This window comes from Myotis lucifugus, unplaced genomic scaffold (genome assembly GCF_000147115.1).
Source record: "Myotis lucifugus unplaced genomic scaffold, Myoluc2.0 scaffold_280, whole genome shotgun sequence".
Lineage (NCBI taxonomy): Eukaryota > Metazoa > Chordata > Mammalia > Chiroptera > Vespertilionidae > Myotis > Myotis lucifugus.
The window spans coordinates 922273-937776 of record NW_005871328.1 but is presented as its reverse complement, the minus strand read 5'-3'; the positions used below and the strand labels follow the sequence as shown (position 1 = coordinate 937776).

The 15504-nt window shown below is 52.4% G+C and overlaps 1 protein-coding gene across 7 annotated transcripts in view; it reads right to left on the bottom strand.

The window, feature by feature from the left end:
* Nucleotides 1-575: 575 nt before the first annotated feature.
* The window catches only part of AP1M1 (adaptor related protein complex 1 mu 1 subunit), a 29395-nt gene continuing 14466 nt past the window's right edge, over nt 576-15504 (bottom strand). For 4 of the 7 annotated variants that reach the window (XM_023763289.1, XM_023763291.1, XM_023763287.1 and 1 more), the window contains 5 exons: nt 10862-10988; nt 9853-9995; nt 9355-9426; nt 8565-8723; nt 576-1360 (listed from right to left, as the gene is read on the bottom strand). In XM_023763289.1, the coding sequence (XP_023619057.1) occupies nt 923-1360; nt 8565-8723; nt 9355-9426; nt 9853-9995; nt 10862-10988 (939 nt within the window). In that variant the 3' untranslated portion in view covers nt 576-922. Of the gene's footprint in view, nt 1361-1487; nt 1647-2128; nt 2255-8564; nt 8724-9354; nt 9427-9852; nt 9996-10861; nt 10989-15504 lie in introns of all 7 variants that reach the window. The other 3 variants (XM_023763288.1, XM_006099653.3, XR_002831861.1) reach the window with 2 other exon arrangements.

Sequence of the window (15504 nt, the reverse complement as noted above, 5' to 3'; positions counted from 1 at the left end):
AGTGAGCATGAGGGCAGGTGCCTGTGGTGGGAGGACGAGGCACTTGCTGTCCATGCACCTGCCACGTTTCCCTGTGGACCAGGCAGCCACAATCCTCTCCATGGACGGGCATTGGTTCTCAAACTCCAGTGCAAATACCAATCACCTGCAGTCTGTTCCTTGTCTCCTGGGCCCTCTCCCAGATGCTACCTGGACAGCTCAGGGTGGACCCATGAATCTGCATGTCTAGTGAGCTCCCAGGGGACACTGCTGCTGCTGGGATGAGACGACACTGAGAAAGGGCATCAGGCCGAGGAGAGACGGGGGCAAGCCGCTGGCAGTCTGAGGGTTGGGGGTCACAACCACCACCTTGGATGAGAGGAAAGAATTTGCCTGTGTGCCCTCAGGTGGTCCAGGGCAATGGCTCTGCTGCCCACTGACCGCCCAGTCCCTCCTTCACTGGGGGCGGGGCGGAGGCGCTGGGAGCTGGTGACACACGCAAGGCCACACACAGGTTGACATGAACCCTGCACCTGCCCCTGGAGACCCGGGCGGCATCTGCACCACAGTGCATTTGAGGGAAGGCAGACACAGGATTAATTAATGAAATTTAATCTAATTATGACACAAACACAGACAGGGGAGGGGTGACCAAGCACAGACATGGATGACCTGTGCCCTGAGCCAGGGCCCTCACTGCACCCCCTCCCAGGTGGGACAAACACTGATGCGGCTGAGCGACAGCGCTGTGTGGCACAGCTGGCCCTGGGGAGGCACCTCACCGAAGCCTGTGGGTCCAGGCCAGGAGCCCCACGGGCCCAAAGTGCTGGGGTTCTGGCCCCAGTGGAGGGTGCGCACTGTGGAAGGAGGCCGGGGAGGCTCCTGTCCCCACTAAGTGCTGCCTGAGTGCTTCAGGACGAGGAGCAGGAGCAGACAGCCAGGGTCACGTAAACAGCAACGAGGAAGAAGACAAAACCCCAGAGACACTCATCAAACACAGGCCAACAGAACGGCAAGAAGGCAGAACCGTGCCCCGCAGGAGCCTGGCGAGTTCCTCATGTTCCTGGTGCCGGGACTCGGCCCCGAGGCTGCGCGTGGCCTCTGGGCAAAGACTTCGCTTCCCTCCCCAGGAAGGGCTGGGGCACAGAGACAGGACACCTGGAAGACGAGCCTCTTCTGGAAGAAGGGGCTTTGGAGACAAGTGTGGAGACGGCAGAGCAGGCATGTCCGGAGAAGGAGGGGTCTCCCGGCAGAGCCGGGGTGGTGGCCGGTGTCGGGGTGTCCTCCTTCCAGCGGGCTTGGCAGGCCTTCCAGTGCTTCCCCAGGAGCCCCTGCACCAGGGCTGGGGCACTGACCCCTCACTGGGTCCGGAGCTGGTAATCTAGGAGACGGAGGGAGGTGTCCATGAGTGCCACCCTAGGGGCAGCCACCCTGGAGGGCGCTGCTCGGCCACTAGGGACCCTCTCAGCTGGCACCCCCACGCCCGCCCCACAGTGGGCTGCACATACCTCCATTCTGAGTGATATAACGGACCCACGGCAAGGCCTGGTAACCGCTCTTCTCAATGATCTTCAGGTAGCGCACCTGGGGCACAGGTAGGGCCCTGAACGTGTCATGCCGCCCTCTGCTGGTGACCCCTTAACCTCCCCCTGGGCTGGGCGGGGAGGCTGTGATGAGTGAGTGAACAGAGGTGAGAGGAAGAGGTGAAGGGCACTGGTCTGTCTGCAACGCCCTGAGGTTGTGCTTCCAGAAGATGCGGCAAAGAGCCAGGATGTGTGCTCACAAGAGAGATTCTAGAGATTCCGGGAGAGGGTCCAGGCTTCTCCTCCCCTCAGAGGTTTCCCATGGAGGCGCCCAGGAAGATGGGCCCCACGGGGACAAGTCTGGACACTAGAGGCTCGAACTCCAGTTCTGGGGACCAAATGCACCCCTGGGCTTGGAGCAGAGCACAGGGCAGGGCCGAGGAGACAAGTAAAGGCCTCTTTCTGTGGGGGCCGGGCTGCCCGTGGAGGAGCAGAGCTGTGGCAACCTGATGGGAACCCTTTAAGCTGCTGTGATGCTGTGTGTCACTTGCAGTCCTCTGGGCCTGAGTGGACTCTGGGTCTCTGTTGTCCCCGTCTGCTCTGGGCCTGGCAGCCCTGGCACGTACCTGGATGCCCGAGGTAGTGAAGTAGGGGATCTCGAACTTGACGCTGATCGGGGGCTTGCCCTCCTTGTCCTCAGCCTCCACACTGGGCAGGCCAAAGTGGGCCCGCATCAGGTACTCCTTGCCGCCCTGGGAAAGCCGACGGGTGGGGATGGTCAGGCCGAGGCCCCGGCCGAGGTGGAGAACAGGCTGCCAGCCTGGCCACCGAGCCCTCCCAGTGTGGCCGACGGACACCTGGCACCCCAGCTCCTCGAGCACATGTACACTTGTCCTCCAGGACTGCCCCACCCCCACTGGGAAGACTGGAGGCCATGATGGGCACGATGGTTGAATTCTAAGGATCAGGAGAAAGTTTCACAGGCTCCCAGGGAGAGAAGACTAATTGCTTCAAGGCAGATGAGACCAACGGCCGTGGGAAGGAGGAAGAGAGGAGAGCGCAGGCGCCGGCTGCCGGGACAAGAGTCCAGTGAACAGCCCCTGCCCAGTGTCAGGAGGATGCGTGGAGCAGGAGGGGACTGTCAAAGGGAGGAACGCAGACAGGGAGGTGACAAACGTTAAGAGGCCGCGGCGGGGGCTGCCTGAGGAGCTGCTCCCCAAGGGTGGCGGCTCCGGCCTCAGGCTGAGCAGTGACACCAGGGGCAGGGCTCGGAGCAGGGCCAGGAATGACTGGACCTGAGTCCTGGCGAGAGGAGCAAGGGGTCTCGGTGAGAGGAGTATGGGCTGTCCAAGCTCCCCGTGTGTCCAGGGAGGAGCACAGGTCTTGTCACATGTGGGTCACCACCTTGGGTCCCCAGGGCTCTGGCAGCAGGAGCGGCTGCCGACCAGGGCGGCTTCTGCCCCAGAGGAGGGGCTGTCCTTCCACCTCAGACAGAGCCAGGGCTCCCAGCGCCTGGCTCACGCCTCCCTCCCCGGGATGGAGTGGTCACTCTCCAGTCATGGCCGTTAGGGCCAGCTTGAGAGCAGGGACTGTGCTCTGCCTGACTCGGTGTCGTGTGCTAATGACTCTGGGATGCTGAGGGGAGAATAATGTGGGCTTGGCAACAAAGCAGCAGAAAATAAATAATAAAATCAGCTCCACCAGCCTGTGTGTGAAACAATAACCAGAGCAAAAATCTGAGACGTTCGGGGCAAGAATTTCAGGCCACAGTCCTAGAAGCTGCAGTCCTATGAGCCACAGGGAAGACATAGTACTGATGGGTGTCTATGAGCCAAGCGACAGGACGGCTTCTGCGAAGCAGATGCTGCAGGAAGTGTGAAGGGAAGCAGAGCTTCCAGTGATGCGGTCACAGCACAAGCAGACCTCGTGGGCGCAGAGGTCAAACTCTCCACCCCAACAACAGGCCTTACCTGCTTCTCAAGTGCACACGGGTGGGCTATTTATAAATGCTGACCTTAACTGGCCCACAACAAACACTCAATAAATTCTAAAAGTATAAACAGTACGAATAACATTCTCTGACCTCAATGTACCAAATGGAAATGGAGAAAATGGGAAACAAAAGGCCCTTCTAGCAGGCAATTAAAAACCAACTAACCGCTCCAGCTGGTTTGGCTCAGTGGATAGAGCATTGGCCTGCAGACTGAAGGGTCCCAGGTTCGATTCCCGTCAAGGGCATGTACCTTGGTTGTGGGCACATCCCCAGTAGGGGGCGTGCAGGAGGCTGCTGATCGATGTTTCTCTCTCATCGATGTTTCTATCTCTCTATCCCTCTCCCTTCCTCTCTCTAAAAAGTCAATAAAATATATATTTAAAAAAAAAAAAAACCCCAACCAACCAAACAAGTAAACAAAAAACCACAACTCAACTCTACTTGATCACAGAATTTCTGGATAATGATGATATTAAATAAAACAAGTCAGTTATACAGCTAAAGAGGAACAACTGTGTCTCAAATACTTATATCAATGCAAATTTAAAAACAAAATAATCAAATTAAAATACCTAACTCAGTATTAATTTGATTATTTTAATTTAATAATCAAATTAAAATACCTAAGTTATAAAATGAATATAACTTTGACACCTGATAGAGACTATACCAAAAACAAAAGTCAATCTCAGGTATGAATACCAATGCAAAAATCCTAAATACAATGTTAACCAACAGAATTCAATGGCATATTAAAAAGAAAAGATACCACGATCAGGTGGAGCTTACCAGGATGCACAAATACTGTATCATTCCAGATCCACCCATGAGCAGATCTGCACTGAAATGGACACTGACGAGGCAGCTGCTAAATGCGATGCCCACTTGTGCTAAAACCACAGCAACTCGGCCTGGGCTGTCTGCAGTCCCAGCTGCATTGAACTTGGAGGAGAAGCCCTGGTGGCTCCACAGAGGGCAAGAGGCCATTCCCTCCACCACTTAAGGGCCCTGGAGACAGAAGCAATGAGATGCCAGAAGCCATCAGATGGAAAAGAATAGGAGAGAAGAGAGAAAAACTGCATCTAGGTGCGAAAGACCTGAAAGGAGATCTGAAAACCCATGAGAATCAAAAGAAAAGCTACCATGCCCTGGCTGTTTTGGCTCAGTAGATAGAGCGTCAACCTGCGGACTGAAGGGTCCCGGATTCAATTCCAGCCAAGGGCACATGCCCGGGTTGTGGGCCCCATCCCCAGTAGGGGGTGTGCAGGAGGCAGCCAATCAATGATTCTCTCTCATCATTGATGTTTCTATCTCTCTCTCCCTCTCTCTGAAATTAATAAAAATATTTATTTTTTTTAAAAAAAGCTACCACAAATCAAAATCCAGTAAGGTCCCAGGACATAAAATTGCCATGCAAATATTAGTGACCTATTAAAGACAGAATGGAAGAGAAGACCCCATTTACCAAAACATTGGCTTAAAAATCATCTTAATGAGCCCTGGCTGGTGTGGCTCAGTTGGTTGAGCAATGGTCATCTTATGCGCCAAAAGGTCGCAGGTTCAATTCCCAGTCAGAGTGTATGCAGGAAGCAGCCAATCAATGTCTCTCTCCTTCCCTCACTCCCTCTCTCTCTCTTAAAAAAAAATCAATAAAAACATATTTTAAAAAATCATCTGCCGAAACCGGTTTGGCTCAGTGGATAGAGCGTCGGCCTGCGGACTGAAAGGTCCCAGGTTCGATTCCGGTCAAGGGCATGTACCTGGGTTGCGGGCACATCCCCAGTAGGAGATGTGCAGGAGGCAGCTGGTCGATGTTTCTCTCTCATCGATGTTTCTAACTCTCTATCTCTCTCCCTTCCTCTCTGTAAAAAATCAATAAAATATATTTTTTTAAAAAAATCATCTTAATAAGAAATGAGCAAAACTGTCGGTGAGTCCCGGAGATTCGGAGGGTGTGGAGTGTCCTGTGGCTTTTTCCTGGCTCCAGACACAGATATACAGTGGGGCCTTGACTTACGAGTGTCCTGGTTTTTTGAGATACCAGCTGTCTCTGGGCCGATTTTTTGCATTGAGTTGATAGAGTAATTTGAGTTAACGAGCTCCTTAACAAGCTCGGTCTCGGAACGAATTAAAGTAAACTTGTAAGTCAAGGCCCCACTGTAGTCACTCTGAGAAAACTCGTGGAGTTGTTCACAATTCATTTGTGTACCTTTCTGAAAGTTATACTTCAATAAAAGTACTTTTTAACCACGAGGAGGTACACAAGGCAAATGCTAAAACATTACTAAAAGACACAAAGCTATTGGAAAGGACAACACAGCCTCATAAAGGTGTTAATTATTCCCACTTAACTTAGAAATTTAGTACAAACAGATTCCAAAATTTAAAAGGAAAACGAAACCAGTAAGAGTTGCCGGGAAACAGACAATCAATAGGCGTGGGGGTGTGTGGTGGGGGTGGGCTGGCCCCCAGATGTGAACACAGAATGCAGCCCCAAGTTAAAACGTGGCCTCCGTGCAGGAGGGTGTTCAGAAGGAGACCTAATGCTGCCTGCAAATCTGACTTGTGATCAACACGGTGTTTCGAACTGCTGCGAAATGGACTCTTAGTAAATGCTGGACAGCCATTTGGAAAAGATAAAACTGTCCCTCCTCCCAGTTACCAGACCTTGCCCTGAAAGATGCCACTGGACGGGCTCCAGAAGCAAATGAGTGGACTCCTCCTTTCATCCTGTGTAAGTGAGAAATGGCACAGAGGAGCACGTCTGCTCTCAGGTTGGCACGTGTCTGAAAGTTCCACAGCAACTCTGCTGATGGCGCTTGGGAGCGGGTGCTGATGGGATGTGAACAGCACGCAGGGAAGTGGAAACGGCCCAACAAAATCTTAGACCTATGCCCCCTCTGAACCAGCAATTTCATTTCTGGCACCAACGCTGAAGCTAAACTGACAAATAAAATGACATAAGCGCAAGGTCAAGCCTCAGAGCAGTCTCCCTAAAGCCAAAGACTGCAAACAACTAAATGTCCTTCAGTGGGGAGGGGGAGGTGTCTGAATAAAGACAGAATAAATGCCACACAGTGGAATACTATGCAGCTAAAAAAAAAAAAGAACAAGGAGGATCTGCTTCTATAACCATTTCTCCTAAATGGTTAGAGGGAAAGCAGGTAAGAAAGGAGGCGAAATAGGAATATACCCATTTATATCTGTTTCTTTGTACCAAAAGACACTTCAGAAGGTTAAATGCTTTTCCATAATGGGAAGAGAGATTTAGGGGAAAGGGATGAAAATGAGAATTCTGCACCTTTCTTCTCTCCCTTTTCATTTTTTAAAAAATAGTTTTGACTTTTTAACCACATGAAGATTTTACACATTTAAAAAACTGAATTTAAAAAGCAAACCCTCATCTGACTGGTGTGGTTCAATGGTTGAGCCAGGAACCAATAGGTTGCCGGTTTGATTCCTGGTCAGGGCACATGCCCAGGTTGCGGGCTCAAATCCCAGTGGGAAGCGTGTAGGAGGCAGCCAATCATGATGTTCCTCTCTCATCTATGCTTCTCTCCCTCTCTAACCTTCTCCCTTCCTCTTTCTCTAAAAATCATTAAAAAGATATTTAAAAAAAATAAAAATAAAAAAGCCAACCCTGAATCAAACTGTATATTGAATTGGTGATATGGAGAAATATAAGACAGGGGAAGGATACATATACATGTACTAGTATATATTTAAGATTGTTTTTTGCAGTACTTTTCATCCCTAGGGCACGCCACTTGAAGTAATCCGTCTCTGTGTGGTTTTCTCAACTTGATACACTGGTAAGTTCATTTGGCTTTTGATTTTTAGGAATCACCTTTTATTTTTTTCCATCCTTTCATTTAATTTTGTTTTATACTAATGAAAAACACTTTAATGGTTTCAACGTCAAATGAAAATTTCAAAGATTAGATTGAAACAAACCACAGCCTACCAAACAAGGTACAGTCCACGATGATTGGCATCTAGCCCTTAGCCATGTCCCCTGCCTCCCCTAGAGCGAACCATGCGATTTATCTTCTGATTTATTCTCCCGTTGTGTTTTTTAACATAAATGCTAAACAGTGGAAACAGTCAACCATCTAGGATGGTTATTACTCCCTCCATGGAATATTCTATTGCTGACAAACTGACCACCAAGAAGACAGTCAATGACCTGGAAATGCTTCTGACACAAGGCTGAGAGAACAAAGGACAAAGAACACCAGATTGTCTCTGCTTTACAACGTCAAACAAAAACACACAGCAAGATAAGAATGAAACACACCAAAATCCTAACAGCAATTGCATTATGGTGGCAGGATTACAGTCTTTTTTCTCCTTTCCCTCTATTTTCTGTAACGTAATTATATCATAGATTTGAGGAAAATTGCGAACATTAAAAAAACTCAAGGCACTAGCATGACTGCATGCCCAACTTCTTTAACTCAGCTGGGACTGTCCTCAAGCCCCACGGAGGTTCAGACAGAGGAGAACGTGGGAAAGCAGTGACTGGCAGGTCACACACCCGCCTTCCAGGCTCCCCAGGCGCTATCCCCGCAAACCCAGACTCTGGTGCTCAAGATCCTGAACACATGCCAGGCAGCCGCCCAGCAGGCAGAGCTGGCACAGGGCACAAAGTGCTGCCTGTTCCTGGAGCTGGATTCCCGAGACCCGTGCTGCTCTGGCCTCAATGCAGTCTGTTCCCACCACAGTGTCAGAGGGAGGGAGGGAGGGGAGGGGAGCGGAGGCGAGGGGAGGGGAGGGATGGGAGAGGGGGCACTTTACTGATGCTGGAGAGGAAGGTGGTGAGGGGCCCACAAAGCTGAGCCAGCCTCTGCTTTCCCGGAGGCTCCAGTTTTCCCTCCTTGCCCGGCTCCTCAGCTCTCCCCTCCCTCCTGACCCTCCCAGAAGCTCCAGGTGGGGATCCTACCCTGTGGCCTGTCTCAAGGTTTGGGGGTATCCCACAGCTGCCAGGCCACAGCACTATGCGGGGCACAGGGAGCACGTGGAATGTGGGTGAGGTCTGGAGGGGGCACCCCGCTGAGAACAGTGCTTACTGGGAAGGACTTGATGGACCACACGATCTCGCTGTTTTCAGGGACCCACTTGACGCTCCCCACCGTTGTCTTGAACTTGGGCGAGTCGGCATCATTGGGCACAGGGATGTGGATCTCCACGTTGTTGGCTGTTGACCGCCGCTTGAACTGGCTCTTGGCCTAAAGAAGAGGCCCACATGGTCAAGGTTGTAAAAGGTGAAAGGGAGACAGCCCAGCCCCCACCCACCGTGCTCCCACAGGGCCATGTGCCCCTTGGCCTGGTCTGTGGGACCCTCCACCAAGCTGACCCCCGCCCATTCTTAGGCACTACTCCCACCCTCTCTTACCCCGAGAGTCCCCCTATGCTTGATTTTGAAAGTTAGTTTCTGTCTTCCTATTCCACTGGCCGTCCGGGCTCCCTATCCCTCCCTCTGGCCCAGCCCTGGCCTCCACAGCTGGCCGGGGCTAGACAGACTCACTGAGTAGCAGGAGTGGTCCGCCTGGCAGGCAGTAGCCTTCCCGGTTGCCTGACATGTGGCCACTGACATGATGGCCATGCCCAGTACCTGGGCAGTGTGTCTCCTCTCTGTGCCCCCGGCCCACTCCCGAACCTGAGCTCACAGTGAGGCAGCAAGGATAACAGCCACAGGCCTCATTCACCAGGATGGGAGTCACTGAGCCCCACGATGGCCCCGCCTTGTGTCAGAACTTTGTGCCAAGGGCCTGGACAGGCCAGAGACACGGAAGCACCCTCACCAGGAAGGACTGTCCCAGCCCCCGGGCTGACTCTGTCCACAGGACAAACACCCACCTTGATCATGTACTCGATGCGGCTGTGGGAATGCTTCTCAATCACTGACTCAATCCATATCAAGGGCTTGACCTGTCGGGACAGTGGAGAGGGCACTCACGCCTGGCTGTTTCATAAAGCCCGTTCCACAGAGGGGAGGCAGGGCCCAGGGCAAGGGATGGCTCACCCAGGTGTGAGCTCGACACACACTGCTGGGCAAGCCCAGAACACAGAGACCCCGGTCGTAGGGAGATGCCAAGGGCCTCTGAAAATGCAGGGACCATCCCTGCTGGGGCTCCCAGGAAGAAGCAGTGATGCCAAAGCAGCCTGGCCCCTCCCACAGTTTGGGTCTTCAAACACTGAGTGTCACCTCATGGACAGGAGACTCGTCCTGGACAGGGACTGTCCCAACCACAGGAAGGAGACAGGACCCGCCCCAACCCACCCCCACCATGGAGCCCCCGCGCTGCTGCCCAATGCTGAGAGCCGGCTCCGGGGAGAGGAGCCTGGCGCACTCACGTGGGTGTTGAGACGGTAGGACATGAGCTCGAACTCGCCGTCGGGCGGGATGAAGGAGATGGTGCGGTCGTTCTCGAAGCGGGAGAGCCGCACGCACTGGTGGAACTTCACGTCCTCCAGCTCCACTGACTTGCTTTTGCCACCTAAGGGGAGGGGAGCCTAAGGACCCGAGGCCTCCGGGCCACTCTCAGCAACGCTCCCGCCACCTGGGGCCCACCCTGGCAGAGCAGAGCTGCCCCAAATCTGTGAGAGCATCTTGGGCCACGAACACCAAAGGGACCTGGTTCTGAGACAACCCTCTCCACCCACCCCCATGCCTCCTCACCCACACGGAGGCCCCCCTTCATGTCCAGACACTGGGCTCATGCTGAGGGCAGGGCTGGTTGGCCTGGTTCACACCAATCACCAGGTAGGGTGGCTGCTTGGGACGTTTGTTGAATGACTAACAAACCCAGCTGTGTGTGTATGTGATGGCTCGGGGCTCCCGAGGGCTCTGGCCCCATTGACCCATGGGTTCTGGAGTCCTGCCTTGGTTTCCCACCCCACAGAGACCTGTGTGGGTCCAATCCAGCCCCGGAGAGGAGCTGCCCTGATGGGCGAATGCCTGAGAGGCCCCGACTACTGCTGCTGCGGATGTAACTGACCAGGCGGGACACTGCTCCCGCTGCTGGGCCTGTGGCAGGCCGGGAGGTGGGTGATCCAGTTTGCAAACACAAAGCCTCAACAATCTGGACCCCTGAGGCTGCTCTGGCCCTGCCCCACCACAGGAGTTCTACTTCTAGGCCAGGTCCCTCCTATTAATTTATTACGAATTAATTTTAGGTTATCATTTCTAGATATTTATTCTTTAATTTTCATAGCTGTCTTATAAACGATGTGAAAATAGTTCCAGGTGCTTGGGATCAATGTGTTCCTTCACCCGGTGACCTTCCCTCAGCTCTAACTTGAGCCCAGGATACAGCTCCGGGTGAGACTGCGCTGTGCACAGCGCCGTGGCCCTGGTACTCACGGCCCGTGTTGTCGAAGAGGACCTTGTCGTTGAGGCCCAGGCGCAGCTCGGGCATGCCTGAGAGGAAGACCCGCATCTTGATGGAACCCACGATCTCGCTGCGCAGGACGTTGCCGTTGGCACTGACCTGTGGGAAAGGGTGGGTGAGGGGAGGTCCCAGCTCGCCAGCTGCTGTCCCCCCCCCTTCCATGCTGCAGGACTCTCCCAGCCACCTCCACTCTCGATGCCCTTCTCACTGTCTCCTGAGCTGGGGGAGCCTCATCCGTCCCATCCAGCCTTCGCGCCAGGGTCAGTGAGGCAGACACTTGTGGGCCTTACCCTCGAGGCCTTGGGCCACATGAGCTCCTCCCTCATGGACAAGCCTGGGGCCTGGGCCTGGCACACTGTCTCGGGCTCTCCCATGCACCACGCCCTCTCAGGAGCCCCGACGCCCCAGGGTAGACCCGGCAGCTCCTCCATGTGGGGAGGCTACCAGGCTCACATCCCTAGGGCTCGTTAAAGGAGGAGCATCCTAAGCCTTGAACCCTCCCTGCTCCCCCGGGCTGCCCTGAAGTCTGATAACCATGGATCCAAAATAACAGAGGGAATCGGTGTTCACACGGACCGAAAAGTGCCCCTGCACCAGGCCCCCTCTTGCACCCCTCAACAGTCTGTGGGGCTGGGCTATGGCATGAGCAACCCTATAACTCATATGCCAACAGGGAGGTATCTGAGAGTGCGATGAGGCTACTGGAGCCACTCTCCTTCATCTATCTATCTATCATCTATCTGTCTGTCTATCTATCTATCAATCATCTATCTATCTATCTAGAGTGGAGGGAGGGAGGGGGAGAGAGAGAAACATCGATGTGAGAGAGACACAGCAATTGGTTGCCTCCTGCACACACCCAGACCGGAACCAGGGATTGAACCTACAACCCAGGTACATGCCCTTGACTGGGAATTGAACCTGCGACCCTTCGGTGTGCGGGGTGATGCTCTAACCACTGAGCAACCAAGCAGGGCTGGAGCTACTCTCCTTGAGTCCGTTTTAGAGAAAAGGACACTGAGACAAAGCGGGGGGGGAGTCATGTACCAAAGGAACAGAGCAGCTGGCAGGTGCTGGGGCCACAGCCCTGACCACCACCCGTGTCCCTCTGCACAAGGCCACATGCACACCAACAGCGAGTCTGGGGCCACCGGGGCCACTCCTCAGAGGCCAGCCACACTCACATGGTGGAGGCCCGAGCTGCCTATCTGCAGAGAAGCAGGGAATTCTGTCCAGTCTTTAGTGAGGGTCCCAACAGCACCACATGCCACATGAAAGCCTTTGCCTCTGACGGGAGCAGAGACTTGAAGTGCCGAGTGGCTGACGACCCTGAGAAAGGCACCAAACAGGACAGAAGGCCCTATAGATTCTTGCTCCATCACCCCCATCACTTGCTATACTCTGGCCACACTGCCTCTCCTGTCCTCGCCCCAGCAGGCAGCTCCCTGACCTCACAGGGCACAGCAGCTGCCGCTTCCCCTGCCTCTCACCAGCCTGTCTGCCTGTCTCATCCCCTCTCTAGGGAGGGGCTATGCCAAGCTGCTCGCTGCAGGGTCAGCAGGGAGACTGCGCCCGAGGACAGGAGGCACTCAGCAAGCGCGGTAGATGTGGGTCCTCTCTTTCCAGGCTGGCTGGGTGCTACTCCCACCTGCCTCAATCCATGGCCCTCCGTGCTGCCCATGATGTGACTGCCCCTAGGTCCCCTTCTCTGGGGGGCTGTTTCCTCCTTGGGGAGTTGAGACTGCATGGCCTTCTGTAACTAAACACAGGAAGTCGTGAATGCTGGGAAGGAGGGCCAGGAAGTGGAGACAAAAAGCCACAAAGCCAGAGCCTAATCTTGGCCCTCTGGGCAGCAATCACGACAAATTGGCCTTTCCAGCTGAGGTGTGACAGGTGGCCCAAAGCCAGTGCCTTCTCCAGGTGGGCACAGAGATGTTTGCCGAGGGATCGGCTGCTAAGTACTCCACTCCATCCAGATTTCCGGAATCTGGAGGCCAATGTTGACTCGGCTGCCAGCTCTGCAAACACACTTAGGAATAAGGCATTCTAACGTGCCTAGGTGTCCATACCTGCCTCCGTGCATGGGGAGGAGCAGGGCTCTTTAGGCACAGCCCCCCAAACATACCCCCGAACCCTCTGAACTCTCCAGGTTTTCCCACGCAGATGGTTATAAAGTGCTCTTGGGATTTGCTTTTCCTCCCAGAACCAGATGGACCATGTTTTGGTTTCAACAAAATGTCAGACCAAGGTCTTCAGGCAGGAGGGAACATAGTTATTAGCAAGGCTACCATCTTGCCCCTTGGCTTAAAAAGAAAGAAGGCAGCCTGGCTGGTGTGGCTCAGTGGTTGAGCATCGACCTATGAACCAGGAGGTCATGGCTGGATTCTTGGTCAGGGCACATGCCCAGGCTGTGGACTCAATCCCCAGTATGAGGCAGCAGCTCAATGATTCTCTCTCATCACTGATGTTTTTCTCTCTCTCCCTCTCCCTTCCTCTCTGAAATCAATAAAAACTTTTTTTAAAAAAAGAGAGAGAAGGAAGGCAAGTACAGTCATATTAAGTCCACTAGGAGCACCTCTTTGGGAAGTTCTCTCAACAATGCCACGTCTGGGAACTCAACCTCCAGAACACGCCCAGGTAAGGGAGATGTCCAACATGCACATCTGAGGATGCATGAGCACGCTCATTTCTCCACCATCTGTCATAATCAGAATGGGCAAACCTGAGTAAGCCACATGACGGGACTGGCCCAGTCACCATGGACCACCCAAACAGTAGAGGCGGGACAATTCCCAATGAGGAGACAGGCAGCATGGAGGTGAGGTGGGGTTGGCTTGCATTCTTTCTCTGCCACCAAATTCAACTACAAAACCTGGGCAAGAGGCACTGGCAACTATGCGGGAAGACTGAAAAGTTCAGCAGGAGGACCCAGGAGGAGCCAAGCAGCAGTGCACCCTCCCCCGTGTGAAAGTGCGAGGAACCTGGAAGTAGAAGTGAGCATCACCGGGGTGCAGACTGAGCTCTCAGAAACCTCTAGCTTTGCCTCCAAGGGAATTTCCTGCCACTCAGGGGAAGTACAGAAATCCCTCATTTCCCCCACTTCACTGCTCTCTCATGTCCCAGGCCCCAGGCAGTGCAATGTAGCTGCTATTCCAAGAGGCAGGGCAAGCCCAGGATTCAGGCTCAAGTGCAGACAATTGTGACAGTTTGGGGATCGAGAGCCCCAGAACCAAAAAGGGAAGCCCCAGGCTGCTAGAAAGTACCAGGCAGATAGCAGAGAGTGGGGAGTTCAGGAAAGCAACCCCATGGAGTTGTTCATGTCTCTAGAAATGGGCATGCATGTCAAAGACTTTGAGAACCAAAGTGCCCTGACTGACCATTGGGCAATGCATTCTTGGGAGAGACTCAAATTGCAAATGGCATGTAGGCTTTGAAAACAGAACTGACATTCATGCCCCACAGAGTGGGGGTTGAAACCATGGCCTACAATGAACCAGGTCAACTGTTGGCTAACACAAAAATATCAACATTTTCCATATAATTTAAACAAGAACTAGAATATACTATATAATAAAAGGCTAATATGCAAATTGACCAAACAGCAGAACAACCGGTTGCTATGATGTGCACGGACCACCAGGTGGTCAGTGCGCTCCCACAGGGGGAAGTGCCACTCAGCCAGAAGCTGGGCTCACAGCTGGCGAGCGCAGTGGTGGTGGTGGGAGCCTCTCCCACCTCCATGGCAGTGCTAAGGATGTCCGACTGCGAGAGGGTGCAGGCCGGGCTGAGGGACCTCCTCCCCTCCCCCCAAGTGCACAAATTTCGTGCACTGGGCCTCTAGTTATAATATAATGTCCCAAAATTTCAGAATATAATCTAAAATTATTCAGCATACAAAAAACCATGAAAATTTCAGCTCAAATGGAAAATATAACCAACAGATGCCGACACTGGTACAGATACTGAGATTATCTGAGACTTTAAACAGCTATTGCAAACACTCTTGCAACAAATGTTAAAACAGAAAATCTCAGCAAAGAAACATGATAGGAAGAAGAACCAAATGGAAATTTTACAACTAAGAAATACAATAACTGAAACTAAAAACTTGCTGGATAGGCTCAATAGCAGAATGGTGATAACATAGTAAAGGGTCAGTGAACTTAAAGACAGATCAATGGAAATTATCCGATCTAAACTAACAGAAAAAATGATGGGATAAAATGAACAGAACCTCGGGGAACCATGGAACAATAACAGAAGGTCTAATATTCATGTCAGAATGTGAAATGATGAGAACAAAGTGAGAAGATAGATCATATTCTGGGCCATTAAATCAAACCTTAACTTTAAGGACTTGATATTATACAAAGTATATTGTCAAACAATAATAAAATTAAAAATCAATGACAAGATAAAAGAAAAATCTGCAAACATTTAGAAATTAACCAAAACGTTTTTGTTAAATAATCTAAGTCAAATCTAAAAATATTTTGAAAATTTGAATCTGAAAATCCCCAATTGTGGAATGCAGCTAAAGCAGTGCTTAGTGAGTAATATATAGCATTAAATGTTTATATTAGAAAAGAAGGAAGGTTTCAAATCAGTATCTTCA